The sequence below is a fragment of the Oreochromis niloticus genome, linkage group LG13 (assembly GCF_001858045.2).
Source record: "Oreochromis niloticus isolate F11D_XX linkage group LG13, O_niloticus_UMD_NMBU, whole genome shotgun sequence".
Classification (NCBI taxonomy): domain Eukaryota; kingdom Metazoa; phylum Chordata; class Actinopteri; order Cichliformes; family Cichlidae; genus Oreochromis; species Oreochromis niloticus.
In genome coordinates, this window is record NC_031978.2 from 31,818,742 (window position 1) to 31,837,385 (window position 18,644).

At 39.2% G+C, this 18,644-nt stretch overlaps 2 protein-coding genes across 2 annotated transcripts in view; both read right to left on the reverse strand.

Annotated features, from left to right (window-relative positions):
• Nucleotides 1-3,676: 3,676 nt before the first annotated feature.
• Nucleotides 3,677-15,850, reverse strand: cdk1 (cyclin dependent kinase 1). Its single transcript, XM_003454997.5, has 8 exons — nucleotides 15,704-15,850; nucleotides 15,062-15,104; nucleotides 14,634-14,790; nucleotides 14,120-14,243; nucleotides 11,165-11,335; nucleotides 10,009-10,172; nucleotides 5,734-5,875; nucleotides 3,677-3,943 (listed from the first exon to the last, which is right to left on the reverse strand). Exons 2-8 carry the CDS (start codon nucleotides 15,096-15,098, stop codon nucleotides 3,827-3,829), a joined length of 912 nt encoding a protein of 303 aa, XP_003455045.1. The 5' UTR covers nucleotides 15,099-15,104; nucleotides 15,704-15,850; the 3' UTR covers nucleotides 3,677-3,826.
• A 2,202-nt stretch (nucleotides 15,851-18,052) lies between these two features.
• ncapd3 (non-SMC condensin II complex, subunit D3) overlaps nucleotides 18,053-18,644 on the reverse strand; it is a 34,940-nt gene continuing 34,348 nt past the window's right edge. Inside the window, exon 37 of the mRNA XM_025897340.1 lies at nucleotides 18,053-18,282. Within this exon, the coding sequence (XP_025753125.1) occupies nucleotides 18,222-18,282 (61 nt within the window). The 3' untranslated portion in view covers nucleotides 18,053-18,221. The remainder of the gene's footprint in view (nucleotides 18,283-18,644) is intronic.

The following is an 18,644-nucleotide window of genomic DNA, read 5'->3' on the forward strand; positions in this document are numbered from 1 at the left end:
CTGATTGTGTGAGTGTACATGTTTACATCTACATATACATCAACATAAATCAAGCATGCGCAAAACAACAACGTTTTATTCAAAACACATTCAGTTGATCATGTTGCTGTCAGAAATCTTTGAATTTCAGTTTTTTTTTCTGGCAGCAGAACGGAAGAATTTAAAAACTGCGTCTTGTGTTTTTATTAAAATCTGCTGTCGATCCTAAAACTCCACCTGTGTCTGTGAATGTGTATGTACTTTACAGAGTTGTCGTCATTGTGGTGTCAAAGTGTGTGTCAGTGAATTGAATCGATTTTGGGCTGTATCAGGACAAAATCTGCATGCGGATACTTTCCAGATGTTACTGCTGAGAGCGCTCTTGATGCTGCTGTTTACAGATGACAGACACTTTAAAGTTGTGAAACTTTAAGGTTAGAGATTGCAGCCAGAGGTGGTACATGAGAAATAAAATGTTATTCTATTCTTAGTTCTATTTTTCATGACTGTAGGCTTTTCAGTGGGAGACACGTTTCTTCAGTCTAAGGCCGAGGCTGTAATTTTCTATAAGCAGTTCCTGCAGCGACCGGTCACATATCAAATGCATCATCAGTTACAGAAGGAGTAAACATTTTTTGTTACTGGTGCAGCTAACCACAACCCAGTAAAGTTAAAGGCTCTTCTAAACTAATTCCCAGTTTGAACTGGGTTGAGTGTGTAGTTTGAGATTGGCTTGTACACCTGAAGCTCCTTCCTGTACCATCTGACTGGAGCTCATGGGATCCCTCTTCACCCAGTACAGTAATACTTTAACGTTTACTGGTCAGCCATTATTTGGGCTAATTGTAAGACATTTGTACTTTGAAACAGATAAAGTAATAAGTACGCACATCTTGTATGATCTACTGTACAATATAAATCGCCTTGAGGCGACTGTTGTTGTGATTTGGCGCTATATAAATAAAATTGAATTGAATCTTAACAGAGTTTAAAGAGGCGAAGCCTTCCAGTGATCCAAATCTTGTTTTAGACTTAATTGCAGAGGCTGATAATTATCCTGATAGAGCCTTAAAATCATGACCTGTATGCCTAAATACTCGAATTTTCTGTGGCTTATCATGAAAGGGTTAGATCCAATATGTCCTTGGTACGCACGAAAGATGGGCATTAACTCAGTTTTCTGAATATATTTGAAAGTAGTGTCAATAATTGAAGGATGCTCAATCAGTGTAGCCCATTAACACACTGGGTGGCTGGCCTTACACACAGTGAATGTAACAGTCTGCAAATACTATAAAGTGTTAAATCCACTGCGTGAATTCTATATACAACTATGTTGAACACAATCTAATGATCTGATCATACAGCATCAACTCGCATTTAGGCACAATCAAAGAAACATGAGATTCAAATGTCATCCATGATTTCCTCTGGGATTAATGAAGTAATCTGGGTTTGAAACCAACGGTCACAATGGGCAAGACAAGTCATTGAAATATCTCTGAATGTGACCGAGCTGCTCCCAACACTGTTATTTCCCATGCGACCATCCTCTGGGGTTCACAGAAATGGAAATTTGCATCATGGATGTTTGTAGATGAGTCTGCAGCAACTGCACGGTGTGATCATCTCAGTATAGTGAAATGTCTCAGACGAGTGTTTCCACCACCTTGTTAATCTAACCTGTAAAACATTCAGGCAGTTCTGAGGCCCAGTGAGTGTAGTCAGTATTGCAACTTATTACTACAACTTACTCGTAAACCAAAAATGTAAATGTACGAATTCAATATTATCCAGTCTTAATGCTCGTTGGCTCTCCAAGGATAACGAATGGTTTCATTTTACATGTATCATTCTTTTAACTACTTCTCCAGTTCATGGTCACTGGAGGGTGGATCCTAGGCCGACTGTCAGAGCAGAAACTATTCTTTTTGATTTTAATGCTAAAGGACAGCTGAAAATGTTCATCTTCAGTTCAGGTACAGGTGGACGTGACTCAAGGGGAAAGTTTTGACGTACCATCCTATTAGTTGGGACGACCCTGTGAAAACAGTCTGAGGAAGTTTAGTCGTGGGCAAAGGTCTCCAAAGGATAATTGTTAAAGTTGAAAAAAAGAAGAACACAAAGCTGAGTTGCAAGTGTTTCTGAGCGCAAACATGTCCTGAACTGGATCATTAAGCTCAGTGTTAACAAATGTTTTCATGTTCTTATGTTTAAAGTCTAATACAAACTCACCTCGCCTCCATTATTAGAGATGAGCCTGTGTGCTGCAATGTATCAATGTATAACCTCAAATTTCTTATTTAATACAAAAACACAGCTGAATAGGGGAACATGAACTACACACAAACTTACTCGTGCAGTACTTATAGTACAGCAATGTTTGAGTCTCCTTTTCTTTAAAATACCTCATTGTTAGCCGACTCCACGGTAAGGCACGTGTCCCTAAAAGTACAGCGTACCTGTGATGTATGAGGGAGAAATACTGTTTGTCCTCCCCCAGAGATTACCCTAACATTACACAGTACTTCTAATTACTTATAGTACAATTTGTGTTGTGAGCAGTGTTGGTCAAGTTACTTGAAAAAAGTAATCAGTAACTAATTACTTCCCCCCAAAAGTAATCCCGTTACTTTACTGATTACTTATTTTCAAAAGTAATTAATTACTTAGTTACTTAGTTACTTTTTAAAAACACGATTTACAACCTGAATAGGTGATAAAGCGATAGATCTTTCAGCCCAATTCTACTTTTTCTGCATAATTCATCATACAAAATGTAATCAAATGGAAACGTCTCTTTTTAAAACTTGTATTAGTTTTAATCTTTTAACTTTATGCATCAAGCAAAAATTAAATTATATGCAACATTCTCTGACTGGAAGAAATTTGTTTAACATTTAAACCTATTTTCTGCTCATTCCAGCACATAAAATAAAATATGTTTTTTGTGTTTACACTCACTCTTTCAAATAGATGCAAGTAAAACACAGCAGAAAATAAATAAAATCAAAGACTAGCGGTCCTGTTGCTCTATTTTCACCTGTAAAGCAGGACTGGGGTAGGCGGAGGTTTACCCTGGTGTAGGTGTGCCGCGGCGGTCAGTGGAAGAATCCGCGAGTTTCTCTGTGAATTTCTCACTCAGTGGTAGCTACTCGGTGCTTGCTTGGAAGTTTAGGGGTTTTTTCGCTGTAAAAACAAGTTTTCTTCCCACGCACAACGGACACTAATGTTTTTGTCACTTTTTATGGAATCAAACTCAAAGTAAGGTCAGTACTTCCACGCTTTAAACGCTGCACGCTCATACTCTCCCGCACTCGATATATTATCCATTGTTGATCTGCACACAGCTGTTGTCACGAACGTCGCACTCGCTTACGTCACTGTCATGAGACATTCTCACAAAAAACTCACGGTTTTAGTAACGCAGCTTTCCTACGGGAAAGTAACGGTAATTTAATTACCGTTTTTGCAATAGTAATCCCTTACTTTACTCGTTACTTGAAAAAGTAATCGCGTTATTGTCCATCTCTGGTTGCGAGTACAGCGTACTTACAGTGTAAAATGTGTTTTTCCGTCATAGTTACCGTGAAGCAAACTTAGTAACATTAAATAACAGACCCTGACCGTGACAGGCCGTAGTGTTACTGCCGTGTTTAATGGTGTTGAAAAGAACGAGACATTAGGTCAAAACAACTGAGGAGGAAAAAAAAAAAAAAAAAAGTGCAGTTTTATTGAAGATTGACACTTTTTCCTCACACAGATACACACAAATACACATACACATATTTACAGAGTCACAAATGGTATGAATGGTATGTGTTAAAATGCAAAGTCAGTATGCATTTTAGATTTTGTTGATGTTGGCAGCTGGCAGGGTGGATTTGTCCAAGTCGTCAAAGTAAGGGTGCGTCATGGCCTCACGGGCAGAGATCCGTTTGGGGGGATTGTAGGTCAGCATTTTCTACAGAGACGAGACCAGAACAGAAACCACTTTATCTTCCAGACAGATGATTTAAACCTGAACATGCAGGAGTTTATGGTTTGGAAACTAGGATCAGTTTCATGACCAACATCACCAGGGCTGTGCCTTATTAGGTTATTATTAACAATAAGAAAACAATGTCATATGTACCACCAGCTACAGGTTAAACATCTTTAACACTGAATATTGTGCTGTGTCACCAGTACCGACCTATAATGCTAGGAACGTTCCTGGTGACTAAATTTCTTAGTCGAATAGACGAGGGAAAAAAAACATCTGAAAACAAACAAACTGCGACTGAAAAGCGTGGCGCATGCTGCCGTGCTGTTTGAAATTCATGACAACCACTTAAAATCTAAAATAACAACAATCATCCATTTGCTTCTGCTAGTCCTGCACATCCCCATCATCAGTACAAACACTTCAAATTAGGAAATTCTCTTTGTTTACACTGAAAAGCTACTGATGACTTCCTTTTTTTTTTTAGTGTATCAGAAATATTATCAAATTTCCTTGAACTAATATGATTAAATTTTGAGGGTAAAGCAGAATGTGGGGGAGGAAAAAAGCAGCACCTGGCTGCTTCCTGACAGGGTAAGAAGTTGGAATAATACAAGAACATCTGTCTCACAGCTGAAGATGGGTTAAAAAGAGGCAACAGGACAGCAATCACGATAGAAGTACTGCAGTATCACCTTAAGACAGCTGTGTAATAATACAAATCCTCACTAATCTTAATTACCTGAGGCAACATTGTAAAGAAATGAGGGTCAAAACTCCTCCAAGATAGAAATAAGAAATAAATATATTTAGAAATAAATCAGTGATTGCGGCTAACGCTGGTTTACAAGCTCTCTGTATCTGCATGTTGTTCACCTGCCAAGGCCTGCTTCATTATTCATGTGAATGCTGATTAAGCATTCACATTATTGTTATGTAAATCTTTATTAATGCTTATATTTAATGTCTAGCACCCATTGTGTGTCCTGGTTTCTTCCAGCAGCTCTTCCACCTGACGTCTCCATAAATGTACATGTTCATGCAGAAACTAAAGACCACATGATGGCAGTGACCTCTAAAGCCAGTTCTAGTGGGCCTGATGATGTGCGACACTGATTTCCTTTCTGATCTGTTACCAGGTAAAAGTCAAGCTAGTATCTCTGATACTAATCTGATACTTTGTACAAAAACTTCATGGATTTGGAAAAGCAAAAGTAGTTTATTTCAAATGATGCCCTTCATAACATTTAAGTATAGAGAGCTGTGATAAAGCTCCACATGTTCTCCTTCTGTCCCTGGATGGAGCTCCATGAACATGGAGCAAACATACATATACACAGAGTCCCACGTGAGCCGTGATACATTTGTACAGCTGCATTTCACATCTCACTATGACAGGCGGAAGAAAAAGTAGTTCCTACCAATCATACAGACCAGCGTGTCAAACGTTGGGCCCGTAGGTGGGATACAAGTATTTCTACACGATTGTCGATTTAAAACAAACAATAGTGAATTACCCACACAGATACTTTCCATGACGTTTCAAAAAGCTTGTTTGAATATCACCATCACATTTTGTTATGAATTAAAGAAAGTAACCATAACAACTCCCGCCTTCTCCAGGCTCAGGAAAACCAGGTGAGGTGACCAGGTGTTGGACCTGCCTCCCTCTGGTCACAAGTTTGTTGTACATGTACAATGAGAATAAAAGCCGATTCTATTCTATTCCAGGTTTAATTAACATGCTGTGGTGCTGCCTCTGTCCTTACCGCCAGGAGGTCCAGGCCATTCTTATCCAGGTTTTTCACCATGGATGACAGGTTGCCAGCTTTCCATTTGGGAAAAGTGTTTTTGTAGTCTGGCAGACTCTCAACATCAGGCCACACATCATTGTTTGGGGTTCCCAGCGTCCTGTAAAAAAGACAAATGCAACAAAGAGAAGACTCCAGGGTCAGTTCATTTGTTTGTTTCCACAAAATGTTACAACATTGTAGACAGTCCACATCTGAAGCTTTAGGCCAGAGAAAACAGACAAACTGTTTTCAATCCGACCTTCTGTTCTTGGTTCATTGGTCCGCAGTGAGTTAATAAAATGAACCTGTCTCAGTCTTTTGGGGGGTTAATAGAAATAAAAGAATGTTGTACATACATTCAAACTGGTGCATTCTCATAAACTTCTCTTTATGTTGAGGCTGATTTGCTAAGAATTTGTTTGATGTTATTGTGTAAAATGTTAAAACTGATTCTGGTGCACAATACACACAATCACCACAGAAATTACTCACACCTTTTATAGAGATTACTCCAAATTATATTCTACTGAAACAAACATAAGCCACAACATATTCATTTTTTAATACAACTTCCTTTATTTATGTAAAAAAAATAATTATAAAAAATTGTTCTTAGATTTCTGTGTGTGTGTCTGTGTAAGTGTGCAGTAAGCCTAAGTGTGTTGTGACAGTGTAGCTGTTATTAATGTGAATAATAATTCAGAGTCCAGCCCAACACACAGACGTTACACGGCATCATCTTTACTGCTGCTGTGCTATCAGCCTTGTTGTTGAAACACTAGATGTTGTAAAACATTATTCACGTGGTGCTCTTAAATGCGTTTCCATCCATAGTTTTCTTGTGATGTCAAAGGTACTTGGCCACACCCACCAGGCAGGTTGGAAACTTACTGCGCTTCTTTGCCCGCCTTCCAGTTTCATTTAGCCAAAATGACAGATGGTTGCTGTACCATCAGACGCATTCATTGTTTTTTAAATAGCTGCCAGAATAGTGTGGAGTACGGCACACGATGTGAACACTAACCCTACCTCACAGGCCTAATCGTACCACGCCCTGCTTCCCCACAGAATCCAGGCTGGCTCATTTAAACTGTAGGAATGATTTTACCTGACATCAGGAAAACTCAGCTATTAATTAATATTGATATTAACAGTAACAGAACTTCTCTGGCTCTACACCGCAAATGTCCAAGTCAACAGATTTATGTGTTTAAGCTAGCTATGTAGCACTTCTGTTTCATATAACAATAAACAATTTTTTGTTGTTCACCACACACGCGCGCACACACACACAGCTGTTCCACCCAACTTCTTTGTTATCTACGTAGCTAGAGACTTGGCAGATGTATAAGGGGGTCCAGAACCTAACCCACGACAACACCAGAAACACGACAGCTGAGGGTGATGCTGTACTTGAAGATGAACCATTCATTCACATGCTTCAAGGTAAAAAGACTCAAGGAAGCCACAGCTCAACTGTCATGGTGCAGGAGTACGAGGTGAGGTACACACTTAGGGTGGTGGATCCCAGGAAGACTGCAGGGAGGGTCCTGAGCAAGTGTGCACATCAGCTTTCCAGGGTCTTCTCCAAGATCATCAGTGCATCACTGTCCCAGTTTTTCATCCCACCATCACTGAATTCAGCCACAATCGTTCCGATGCCCAGAGAGACCATCAGCAGCCTGAACTGGCTGCTGTGATGGTGTGGAGACAAAAACTTCAGCAAGGCTGACCTATAACCCATCAGCATTGACAGGAAGAGCATGGATGGAGTTTGTGCATACACAGACCTCCAATGGAACTCAACACCCTCAGAGGTTATGAAGACGGCCCATCAGCATCTCCACTTTCTGAGCAATCTAAAGAGGATGAACCTGAAAAGGGAGCTGGTGACATCTTCTACCACTGTTCCACTGAATGTGCTGAGGTATTGCATCTCTGTGTGGTTCTTGAGCTGTACTATAGCACACAGGGAGGCACTTAAAGGGTCATTAACAGAGTCCAAAACACTAATTACAGGCCACCTCTTTCCCTCCCTGGAGGAAACCTATCATTGTGGTGACCTGCACACACTCAGGACACCAGGTGTTTAAGCTTCTGTCCTCCCGCAGGAGATCCAGGACGCTGAGGTCATTGACAACCAGACCTCAGCCCTAACCAATGCTAACAGCTGACATTATTTTGGAACATGCGTTTCCTTAGCTCTGTACATACTGTATACATATACATGGTGTTTATTTATTGGGATTTTCTTGCCTTTCTATTAATAGGAATGTGGGACAGTGCCAAAATTTTATTGTACAGTGGTCCCTCGCTATAATGCAGTTCACCTTTCACAGCCTCGCTGTTTCGCAGATTTTTTTTGTGTGCAATTTTGCACACAGCTTATCAAATTCACATAAATCTTCGATCGCTAGCAGTGTGACTCTGAAGTGCTGTACGGTATGTTTGAAAGTTTGCTCCCCAACAAACTCAACAATGTTGATGAAACGTTTTGTACTGTCAAAGGCTCCTGCGGTAGCTCCCAGAGGGCAGAGGAAGATGCTAACCATCGCACAAAAAGTTAGACGTCTGGACATGCTACAGGAAGGTAGAAGTTACCGTATTTTTCAGATTATAAGGCGCATTAAGCAAAAGAAAACAGTCAGATAAGTCAAACTTTACTCATTCTTCTTGCTTCCTCTACTTAAAAAACATGAAAAAATGAATCAATGGTACATTGATTCATTAATGTTGAATTCTCTGGCAGTTCCTCTATTCCCTCTATACCTGAAGGTTTGAACTTTGAGAGTGTTTAACAAGAGAGAAAAGTGTGAACATGTATCAGAGTCACATCAAAATCAGCTTTCTCTTTCTCAGCTTTCTCACCCGACGGCACGTAGACTGACACGGCGTCGGGGCTGAAAGCCGACAGCTCTGATCCTGATGCGTCGGGTCCGCTCTGCGTTTACGTCTTTTTGCGCTGATTCTGAGCTGCAGGTTTTGTCTCTCCAACCAAAATTCACTGACCAGCAGCAAAAGAAGCAGCAAACTGCGCTTCACATTTGACAAACATCGTCATGAATTCCCTCTGACTTTTGCTGTTTTGCTCCCACCACGACAAAAATCACACTTCATGCACAGCTCTCTCTCTCTCAAGAACAGTTTCCCATCATTATTTATTCGCTTATTACCCACCAGTCTACCGTTGTTTACAGCGCTGTCGGCTGCTGTGTTTTGTTTTGTTTTGTTTACTTAAATGACCTCGGACAAGAAAGCCTAATTTCTGCTGTCCAATACCGAAGAAATTTAAACTTCTTAAAATTATGCAAAATTGCAGAATATTTTTAAGGTTATCTGCTATAAAACGCCAGACCAGGAAAATCTCCTTCATGTTTTTCTGTGTTTTATTCTCAGTTACTTTGACACAAAGGCATCTGCTGTGATGTTCACAACTCTGATGAAGTCTCACATGTATCAGTGCTGATAAATGATCAGAATTATAATATTTCTGACTGTCTGAGGCTAAATTGAATCGAATCAGGACTTTGAGAACCGGAATTGAATGGATTATAGAAATCAGTGATGATACCCAGCCCTAGTGAGCAGCCTAGGCCTGACAGAAGTGGATGTAGCTGTGGGTAATAAGAAAAGATGAAAAGAACTATTGATAACTTTTGTGTTAAGTTAAGGCCTGATCCGTCTGAAATTCATAGCCAGCTCTGACACGGTGCCATCAAGCTTTGAATGCTGAAAAAACAGCAGTGTATCCAGAAAACACATTATATGCTGCAATAAATGCACTGCCCAAGTGTCCCCGCTCCCCACTGCCTTTCAGCTGCAGGCAGCAGCAGACAGGTCGTCAGAGGAGCCACGATGATGATTAAGTTTAACATTTTCTACAATATTGACAAAGAGTGCCAAAGCACTATAAGCACAAGATTGTTAGTTAATCATTTACAAATCAATAGTGTCTGTATGGACTGCAATTTCCCCCCCCAAAAAGTGCACATGTAAAACTGCGGTGTTAAGCGATGCGGTTGAAAAATTTGGGTGCGCCTAACTTTTGTGCCGGTGCGCCTGAAGTCTAGAGCCCCGCCTTGTGCTCATGTGTAAGTGTTACATTACAATTTCCATTTGACTGTTTTCTTGCACCAACAATTCTTTAGATTTGTCAGTCCGTATGAATTCACGTTTTAGTTGAACAGCTGATTTTAATTGGATCTTTTTCTTTTGTTTCTAAACACATGAAGATGTTTTTGCTGTGTCTACCTGAAAATCCTGAAGAGCTGGTCTATCTCAGAGTCTCCATGAAACAGAGGCTTCTTAGTAGCAAGTTCAGCAAAGATTGTCCCAGTGCTCCAAACATCAACGGGGGTGGAATATCGGGGTGACCCTAGCAGGACCTCTGGGGCCCGGTACCAAAGAGTGACAACCTGGGAACACACAAGCAGGGTATAACTGGCTGTTTGTGACTATTTTAGATTTCAGCTTTACAAACTATTTACGTCGCCTTGTTTGATGTCATTTTTTACAACCTCACATGTCTGGATTTACAGTTATCGTCTCATTCTGACAGTTTATTAGCACAATTTATCCAAACAAAACAAAATAAAAACAGTGTGACATTTTTACTATAAAAACCATAAACATGTTTAATGAATCGTTTTTGTAACTTTCTAACTTGTAAATTTTCAAAACTTGTGCACAAATTTTGTAACACAGTTGTATAAAACGCTTGCAGCCTGTGCTTCAGGCGGTTTTAGAACCACTACTAACACTACAATTACTAAACAGATGCCACAGTTTACTTGTGCGTCTCTCTCTCCTCTGCCTAAACAATCAAATGCTTCCTTACATGGTTTATTCATGCAGCACATTTCCAACAGTCTGTGCTGCAAAGTGCTTAACAATGTAAAACACCACTAAAATAAATAAAATGCACAATGATGCAGTAAAATATAAAAGAGAAATAAAATAAAATGATAAATATAAAAAGAAATTATGCTTTTACTGTTTCTTCCTGCACTAAATGTGACGGAGACATTCAGGAAAATGCATCGCGCATAGTACAAAAAACAAAAAACCAATCGTAACTGGTTTTATGTGGCCCATAATTAACCTCAAACGAGAGTTTCACGTGGAATTTAAAAACTGGTACATAGTTTGAAGTCCTCACTTTCAACACGAGCGTCTTGCAGCGACACATTTTAGACTGGTCGTGTGATTTGGATGCACCGGGGCGCCTGTTGACCCCAGAGGGTCGCCTGTACAGAGTCGGTCTAAATCTGTATTTCTCAAACTAAAAAGGATTTTTTTTTTCAAAATTGTGAAGTACAACTTTCTTGGTTTTTAAAATTACAAGAAAAAGTAAAAGAAATGGTTTGAGATGCTGTGGCCTACAGGAGCTGTGAGCAAGCATCCTTACCTCATGGGTGTAGACCCTGACAGGAACACCAAAGGCTCTAGCCAAACCAAAGTCTGCCAGTTTGATAACGCCCTTGTTGTCAATCAGCAGATTCTGTGGTTTCAGGTCACGATGGAGCACTCGGCGACAGTGACAGAAGTAGATGCCCTCCAATATCTGGTAAAGGTAGCTCTAAACAGTGTTGGAGAACGAGCAGACCTTTAGATGAGCTGACCAGCAGCCAAACAACAAAAAACATGAAACGTAACAGAAGAATTTGTCATTCCCAAACCAGAGATGCCTTTAGTATTCAGAAATTGTCACTAATTTATTTATTTATTTTATACACAAAGTGATGTTTGTGACTGAGATGTTCATGTTAAAAGTATTCTACATGCTTCTTTTTACAATATAGTAAAATTCAACTACATACGTGGAGTTGAAGGTTCTTAAGTCTTGAGCTGTTTCACAGTTGTTTAATGCAGTGGTTTATTATCAGAAACAGCACCACCATGTTTATCCCACCAAGTGTTGCGTGAACAGAATCATCTGCCAGTGTTGGCCTTTTGTCCGTTTTAAAATTTAACTAACCAATACTCAAATTTCAGATCTTTATTTTTATTGGTCTTTAATATTATTGGAGCTTTGTTCAAAGCTTGCCTCAGATTCCAGTGTACAAAAACTGTGTAGACTGTATCACATCTTAAGACAGTAACAACAGGAAAATAAAAACAACCAATAGAAACAAAGCCGTGCTGAGTTCAACGACACAATGAATGAAAACTTTCTGTGCAGATCTGAGTTCAGTGAACTTTACGACAGGTTTACGTGCATAAACAGGGACCTCGAGAGCTCCGGTCATTCCTTTCAGTGCTGTGGAAATGAGACACTCTTCACTAGTGGGAATAGTTACCAAGCTTTATTCTTTATGGATGAGAGATCGTGTAACAGGCACATCTGTTACACGATGTCACATCATGGCAGAGTAAAGCAGAGATCCTGTTAGCGGGATCAGTAGATGCCCTGCTGTACCTCCTGAGCTACAGCCACATCACACACTGATGAAACGTCCCAATTTTCTCCAAAAAAGTCAAACAAATGACATAAAAAAAGATTTAGTAAGGACCAGTCTACGTAGGCCTTCGGAGGATGCTGCCCCTGCATCGTGGGTTTGGTGGTTGCCAAGAAATTAGGGCTGCTCAATTAATCGAATTTTAATCGTGATTACGATCTGGGCTTTCAACGATCATTAAAAATGACTGAGCCGATTATTAGCTCCTCCTCTCGCGCTGCTCCGTGTGGCAAATCGAGCGCACCTCTCTGCGTTTCGAACACGCGTCACAACAATTAAGAGGACCCGAGGGAAGCTCGGAAAGCTAAGCAGAAGTTATTTGGAGAGGAGAGGATAATGGCTGCTGAAGAAAGAATGCCGCTGGTTGAAAAGAGAGGTAAAACGACTTCAGTGGTGTGGAAACATTACGGGTTCACGCAGTCAGACGTGGATCAAGTAGACATAGTGTGGAAACTTTGCTACGGTGTCGTAGCTGCACCACAGAGCAACACTACAAATTTATTCAATCATTTGAAGACCGCTTACAAAGTGACATACGATCAAACAATGAAGGAACATAGAGAAAAACTCTCGACAACACCTGCTTCATCCTCACAGACCTCCATTCACGCTACCCTGTACAACGCGACTAAATATCCCACCAGCTCCCAGAGACACAAGGAGATAACAAACGCGGTAACGTTTTCCTCGCCAAAGACCACTGCTCAATTAACACAGTGAACAACCAGTATTATGCAGGATTTTGAAGTTCACTAAACATAGATGTTTACATTTTTCATTTATTTTTTATATTGCAAACATTTGCACTGTTATCAGTATTTGCACACTATTTTATATTATTTTTTGACATCTTTAAAACCATTATTCAATACATTGTTATTGTTAAATAAATATCGTCAAATAATCGAGATCTCAATTTCAGTGAAAATAATCGTGATTATCATTTTTGCCATAATCGAGCAGCCCTACAACAAATGGATACTTGTTTGACGGCACTGTGCCAAGTGTAAAGTTTTCGGGGGGTTTTAAAATGGGGGTTTATGGTGTGGGATTGTTTTCAGGAGTTGGGCTCGGCCTCTTAGGTCCACTGAAAGGAACTCTCAATGCTTCAGCACATCAAGACATTTTGGACAAACGTCATGCTCCCAACTTTGTGGGAACAGTTTGGGTATGGCCCTCTCCTGTTTCAACATGTGCACAAAGTCCATGAGGAGACCCGAGTACTGACATGACCCAAGACTGCAAACCAGGACTTTTCATCCATCATCGGTGTTTGAGCTCATAAATGCGCTCCTGGAAGAAATGGTCAAAAATTCCCATAAACACATTCCTAAACCTTGTGAAATGTTAAGGTTAAGAATGGGATGTCACTCAAATTCATGTGAATGTGAAAGCAGATGAGTAAATACTTCAGGCAATATAGTATATGAGGTTTCATATCCATATTTCATTACCTGAGAAGGAAATAAAATGCTAAAGAAAAAGAGCAACATCTGAATAAAATGTCATGCTCTTCCTTCTCACGCTTCGACCTCAATTACTGAAGGAAAAGTTCAGGATATACTTAACAAGTCACATCAGTATTGCTGTCCCTGGACGGAAGCGAGTTTCACTGACTCATCAACACAATGGCCACCATATTATCTATTGCATAGATTACACACCTGAATTGGGAGAGTTAAGACACTGAATTCAGTCGACTGCAATCTACTCATTTTGCACACTGTAACTTTAAGTATTTGGCTTATGAATTATGTAATATATTATCTGATAAGATGACCTTTATTAGTCCCACAGGTGGGAAATTTGTTTTGTTACAGCTAAAGTGCAAACGTAACCCATCTTAGATTTAAAAGCTTCAAGTTCAAGCAACTATTGCTCCACTGAATTAATTTAATACTTACCTTGACCAACATAGAGTCCATGTACTGGCCCGAGGGGATGGAGTCCAAGTATTTCTTCAGGTCCATGGACAGGAACTCGAAGATGAGGTAGAGACGAGATTCTTGCATTAGGACATCTAGGAGTCTGGATTACGCACACATACATACACACAAATACACAAATTCATACTTTACGTATTTTCTCATAGGATGTGACTGAGGAGCAATTATTTGACCTCTCCAGGACTCTGCACAATACTGAAACTGTTGATCCTGCAGAAACTTTGTCAACGATTGCTACACATGCATTTATATAATGAACTTGATGCATATCTTTAAAACTTCACAATAGTTTCTATTGTTTGACCAACACCATGTCTCTCCATGCTGCATAAAGAGCACTACACAATACAGAGAATATTGACAAGTATTGTACATATAAAAATTCAAACCTCATGTTATAAAAACCAAAAGGATTTTAAGATCAAACAAAGAGAATTTGAAAAGGCCACACTCTTGAACACAGAGAGCTTACCGTACAACATTGGGATGTTTCAGCTCCTGGAGCAGAGAAACCTCTCTGACAGCTGTGCTGGGAACGCCCTCCTCCTCGCTCTCTAGACGGATCTTCTTCATAGCCACAATTTGCCCCGTTGCCTTGTGCTTACCTTTATACACAACCCCATATGTACCTGGGGGAAAGCGCAAGCATGAGCACTGGAATATACTGGCAGCTCCTGTTTATGCTTCCAAATTGCTGGACATACATTACTGGATTAGTTACCAAAGTAATTGTTGTCAAAAGAAAAGTTACACTAGAACAACTTTATAACAATGAGACTGTTGAGCAAACAGAGATTACAAGATGCACACAAGAAGAATTTACCACACACATAATGACACATTTTTGAAGTATCAACATTTGAAGAGTTTCGTGTGAATAATTTAGATGTTAAAACTAACCTTCTCCGATTTTCTCTATTTTCAGGTAGTCTTCCATTATTGCCTGAAAGGAGAAAGAGAAAAAACACGCTGTAATGTAAACAACTTCCGATGACCTGCATTTCATTTCTAGCAGCTTACACGCATATCTATTCATTTGTTTAGTGTCGATGTTAGGTTAGATCAGCCTTTTATTTAAAAGTGAACCATACAACAAGCCTGTTAGTATCTAGCACTAACTTATAGGGAAATCATTAAAAATGGAAAATCATGTCACGTTAATTCAACCATTTACAGTAATGCAGACAGGCCTTTCCTCAGAACATGGAGCAAGCTACTTCAAAATACGAACACGGAAGTTTTAAAACGTTAGTTTTATTGCACTATACAGCTCACAAGTTTTCGGGCGCTCTTTCACTCGTTTTAGTAACTAAGACTAGTTAGATATTAAGCAGTCGTTAAGTTAGCTCTTCTGATTAACGACCAAGAGAGGACCACTAACGTTAGCTTAACAAAGTGTTTAGCCATCAAAGGCACCATTTTTGAATATCATTCTAACCGCTGAGACACGTTGTGTCGGGCGTTCATGGTCCGCATTAGCTAATGAGTTTTTTAAATGTAAAATTTAAATTTCACTTATATTGGCAAGTACAAAAAAATTACCTGTTTGTGCCTCGTTTTTTACAGACACGAACAAACTGCCGCTGGAACGCTCCCGGACTCTTTTGAAATGACTGGAGTGCAGCAGCAGGTTAAAACAGTCCAATGGGCTCACGGAATGTATATTCAAAACAGCCAATAAGAGGAAAGGAAGGCTGTCATGTGGGTAGAGCGGGAGACAACCCGCCGATGTCCTTGGGAGCATTCACTGGTGCTGGGATATTTAAGCCCTACCCATTTGTAAAATCCGGTTGAATTACATACTATATATTCATACAGTTAGTTAAAGTTAGATTAAATACGTATACGTTATGCAGTTTGTAGATTACACAGATTACGATATTAATATTAATTTTGATGTATTAGCAAGTAGTGCATTTATAGTCATAGTCTGACACATTAATTTTGCTAAGTAAAAAAGTGTAATATAGGCTACATATCTCTGTCAGAAATTCATATCTATAACTACCCCTATTTTATGTCAGTGGCCCTGTACTATCCATTAACTATCCAGGAAGTAACAATGCCTGAAGTTGAGAAGTATTGAAAGCAGATATGATGAGGCAGCTGTTGATTTGATTAATAATGCTTGCACCACTTGTTCCCTGGTGATCATTAAAAACAATGTATATTTATGGCATTTCTGCATTGACTTCACTTTTCAGATCCTGCACAATGTATGCATTTTTTATGTTATATTTATATTTTACTGCTGAAAATCACTTTGGTCCCCACTTTAATGCTGTAAGCCACAGCAACTCTAAACACATAACATGGACCAATATTCTGCTTAGATAAATATATTTTTCTATTTTGTGTGATATTAATGAGATATGTGCAACCCATTTTTTACATTTCAGTATTTTTAATGATTGTGTTATTTATCTAATTGTTTTTTTTACATTGATTAGTACCTTATACCAAATACAAATAAAATATATGTTATCTTTTTGTAATAACCAATGTGAAATCCTGTGCTAGACAGATGGAACAGTGTGCTCACCTCAGTCTCATATGAATATCAACATCATGTCTTTTTAACACAGTTACACTTTTTTCTCTTTTTCTTTTCACACCTGTGTTTGTCGATCACAATACACTCAAAAAATAACTATTTGAATGAACATAAAAAAATAAGGGAAAAGGATTTCCACATGATTAAGTTGCTTTAGTTAGTTGCCTTTAGTTGTTCTGCCCCGAGACTTTGCACTTCCACCAGATCTCCGGACCACAAACTCTCACCACTTTTAAATCACGTCTCAAAACCATCTATTCAGAATTGCATACACCCGATTCCGTATTAGTCCATTTTTACCTTGCTCAGCTTTTATACTTTCATGCTTGATTTTTTTTTCTTATTTACCTTAATGCTAAATTTTATTTTGCCGTTTTATTATATTGTATTGTTGCTATTGTTCTTGTGCTATTGTAAGGTGACCTTGAGGGTCTTACAGGCAGCTATAAATAAAATGTATTATTATTATTATTGCCTTAGTTTAGAATTATTCAGTTCTGTTATTCCAACAATGTACTCGAGTTGGACCAACGTAGTCGAGCCAACTTATGCAAATTACATCAGTCCAACAAAAGTTCTTAATGCTAATACAAATCCTTTCATTAATGTGGAATTCCTCTCAGTTCATTTAAAGAGCAAAGGTCATGTCTTTGAACGCTGGGCCTTGGTGCTGTGGGGTAACAGTGCTGACCACCACACCACCAAGCTGCCACTCCATGCTTAAAAAAAAGTGGGAAAGCTGTGACTACAAGGCTTCACACAGCATTTTCTTTACGTTTCGGTCCTTGAGAGGTTAAACCAAATAAATAGCTACAGCATCCAAGTGCTGTGTGTGAATGGTTTTCTGCCTCTTATAACCCCAGTGATGTTCCTGTGGTTTGATGTATATAGTGCATCATATGTTGCACTATATACTTATGCATGTACATCTCTTATTTATGACCTCATAATTTAAAAGAATACAGCTGATGGTCATAAGCAGGATGAATTTTTACTGTAATGCTGGCATCAAACTGATGATAGCTGAGAGGCTCCGCCTCCTGAACAACAGCCCTCCATGTATGATTAAATCTGTGAAATGCTGTCAGTGGTCAGTAAGACGACAGAAGATCGACATGTTAAGTCCATTCTATTTGGAAACGGTGTAGTTTGTCCCTGCGGAACGTTTTCTATCGTTTTGTATGTCTGTTGTTTATTCCTGCTGTCTTACTATATATATTTTATTCCTGCACAGTTGCTGTGGAGCACCCACAATTATGTTGTACATGTACAATGACAATAAAGGGCTATTCTGTTCCATTTCAACAAAGACAAAAGAAATGAATGATAGAACCCCCTCTCAGTGAAACACCAATTGTTGAACTTTTATTTCATATTGTACATCAATACATCAGTGCAAATGCAGCTAAACAAAGACTGAAAAAAATCCAAGTGACAAAAAAGGATATTATTTTAGATAGAAATAAAAACAACCCACACAAACACACAAACTGAGTGACATATCCACTACACTCTCTTCCTCAGACGCAGAGGAGACTGCACATTCCACTGCCTCGGTCCAGGAGCTCTGAACAAACAAACAAACAACAGAGCTGAGTTTAAACTGCTCCTCCTGAACAGTACACACATGCCATGCAGAGATCATACACTGTAATGTAATACCAGTACAATAATGTGACAAAGCTATAGGCCTACAAACACCACAAAACAAACAAACCCAACAATGTGTGACTTCGTTCTTCTGGAGTTTCCTGCCATGTTTCTGTAACTCTGTTCTTATTAATCAAGTACGGCTGTTTTAGTTTGTTAAATTATTACAAAACAGTGTAACATACGAGTTGTCTTCACTGCTGTTGCTGTCCCAGTGTGATGCTGGATTGTGTATGTGTGTTTGCCATGGTCATTAAGTGTCACCCACTCTGTAGTGTA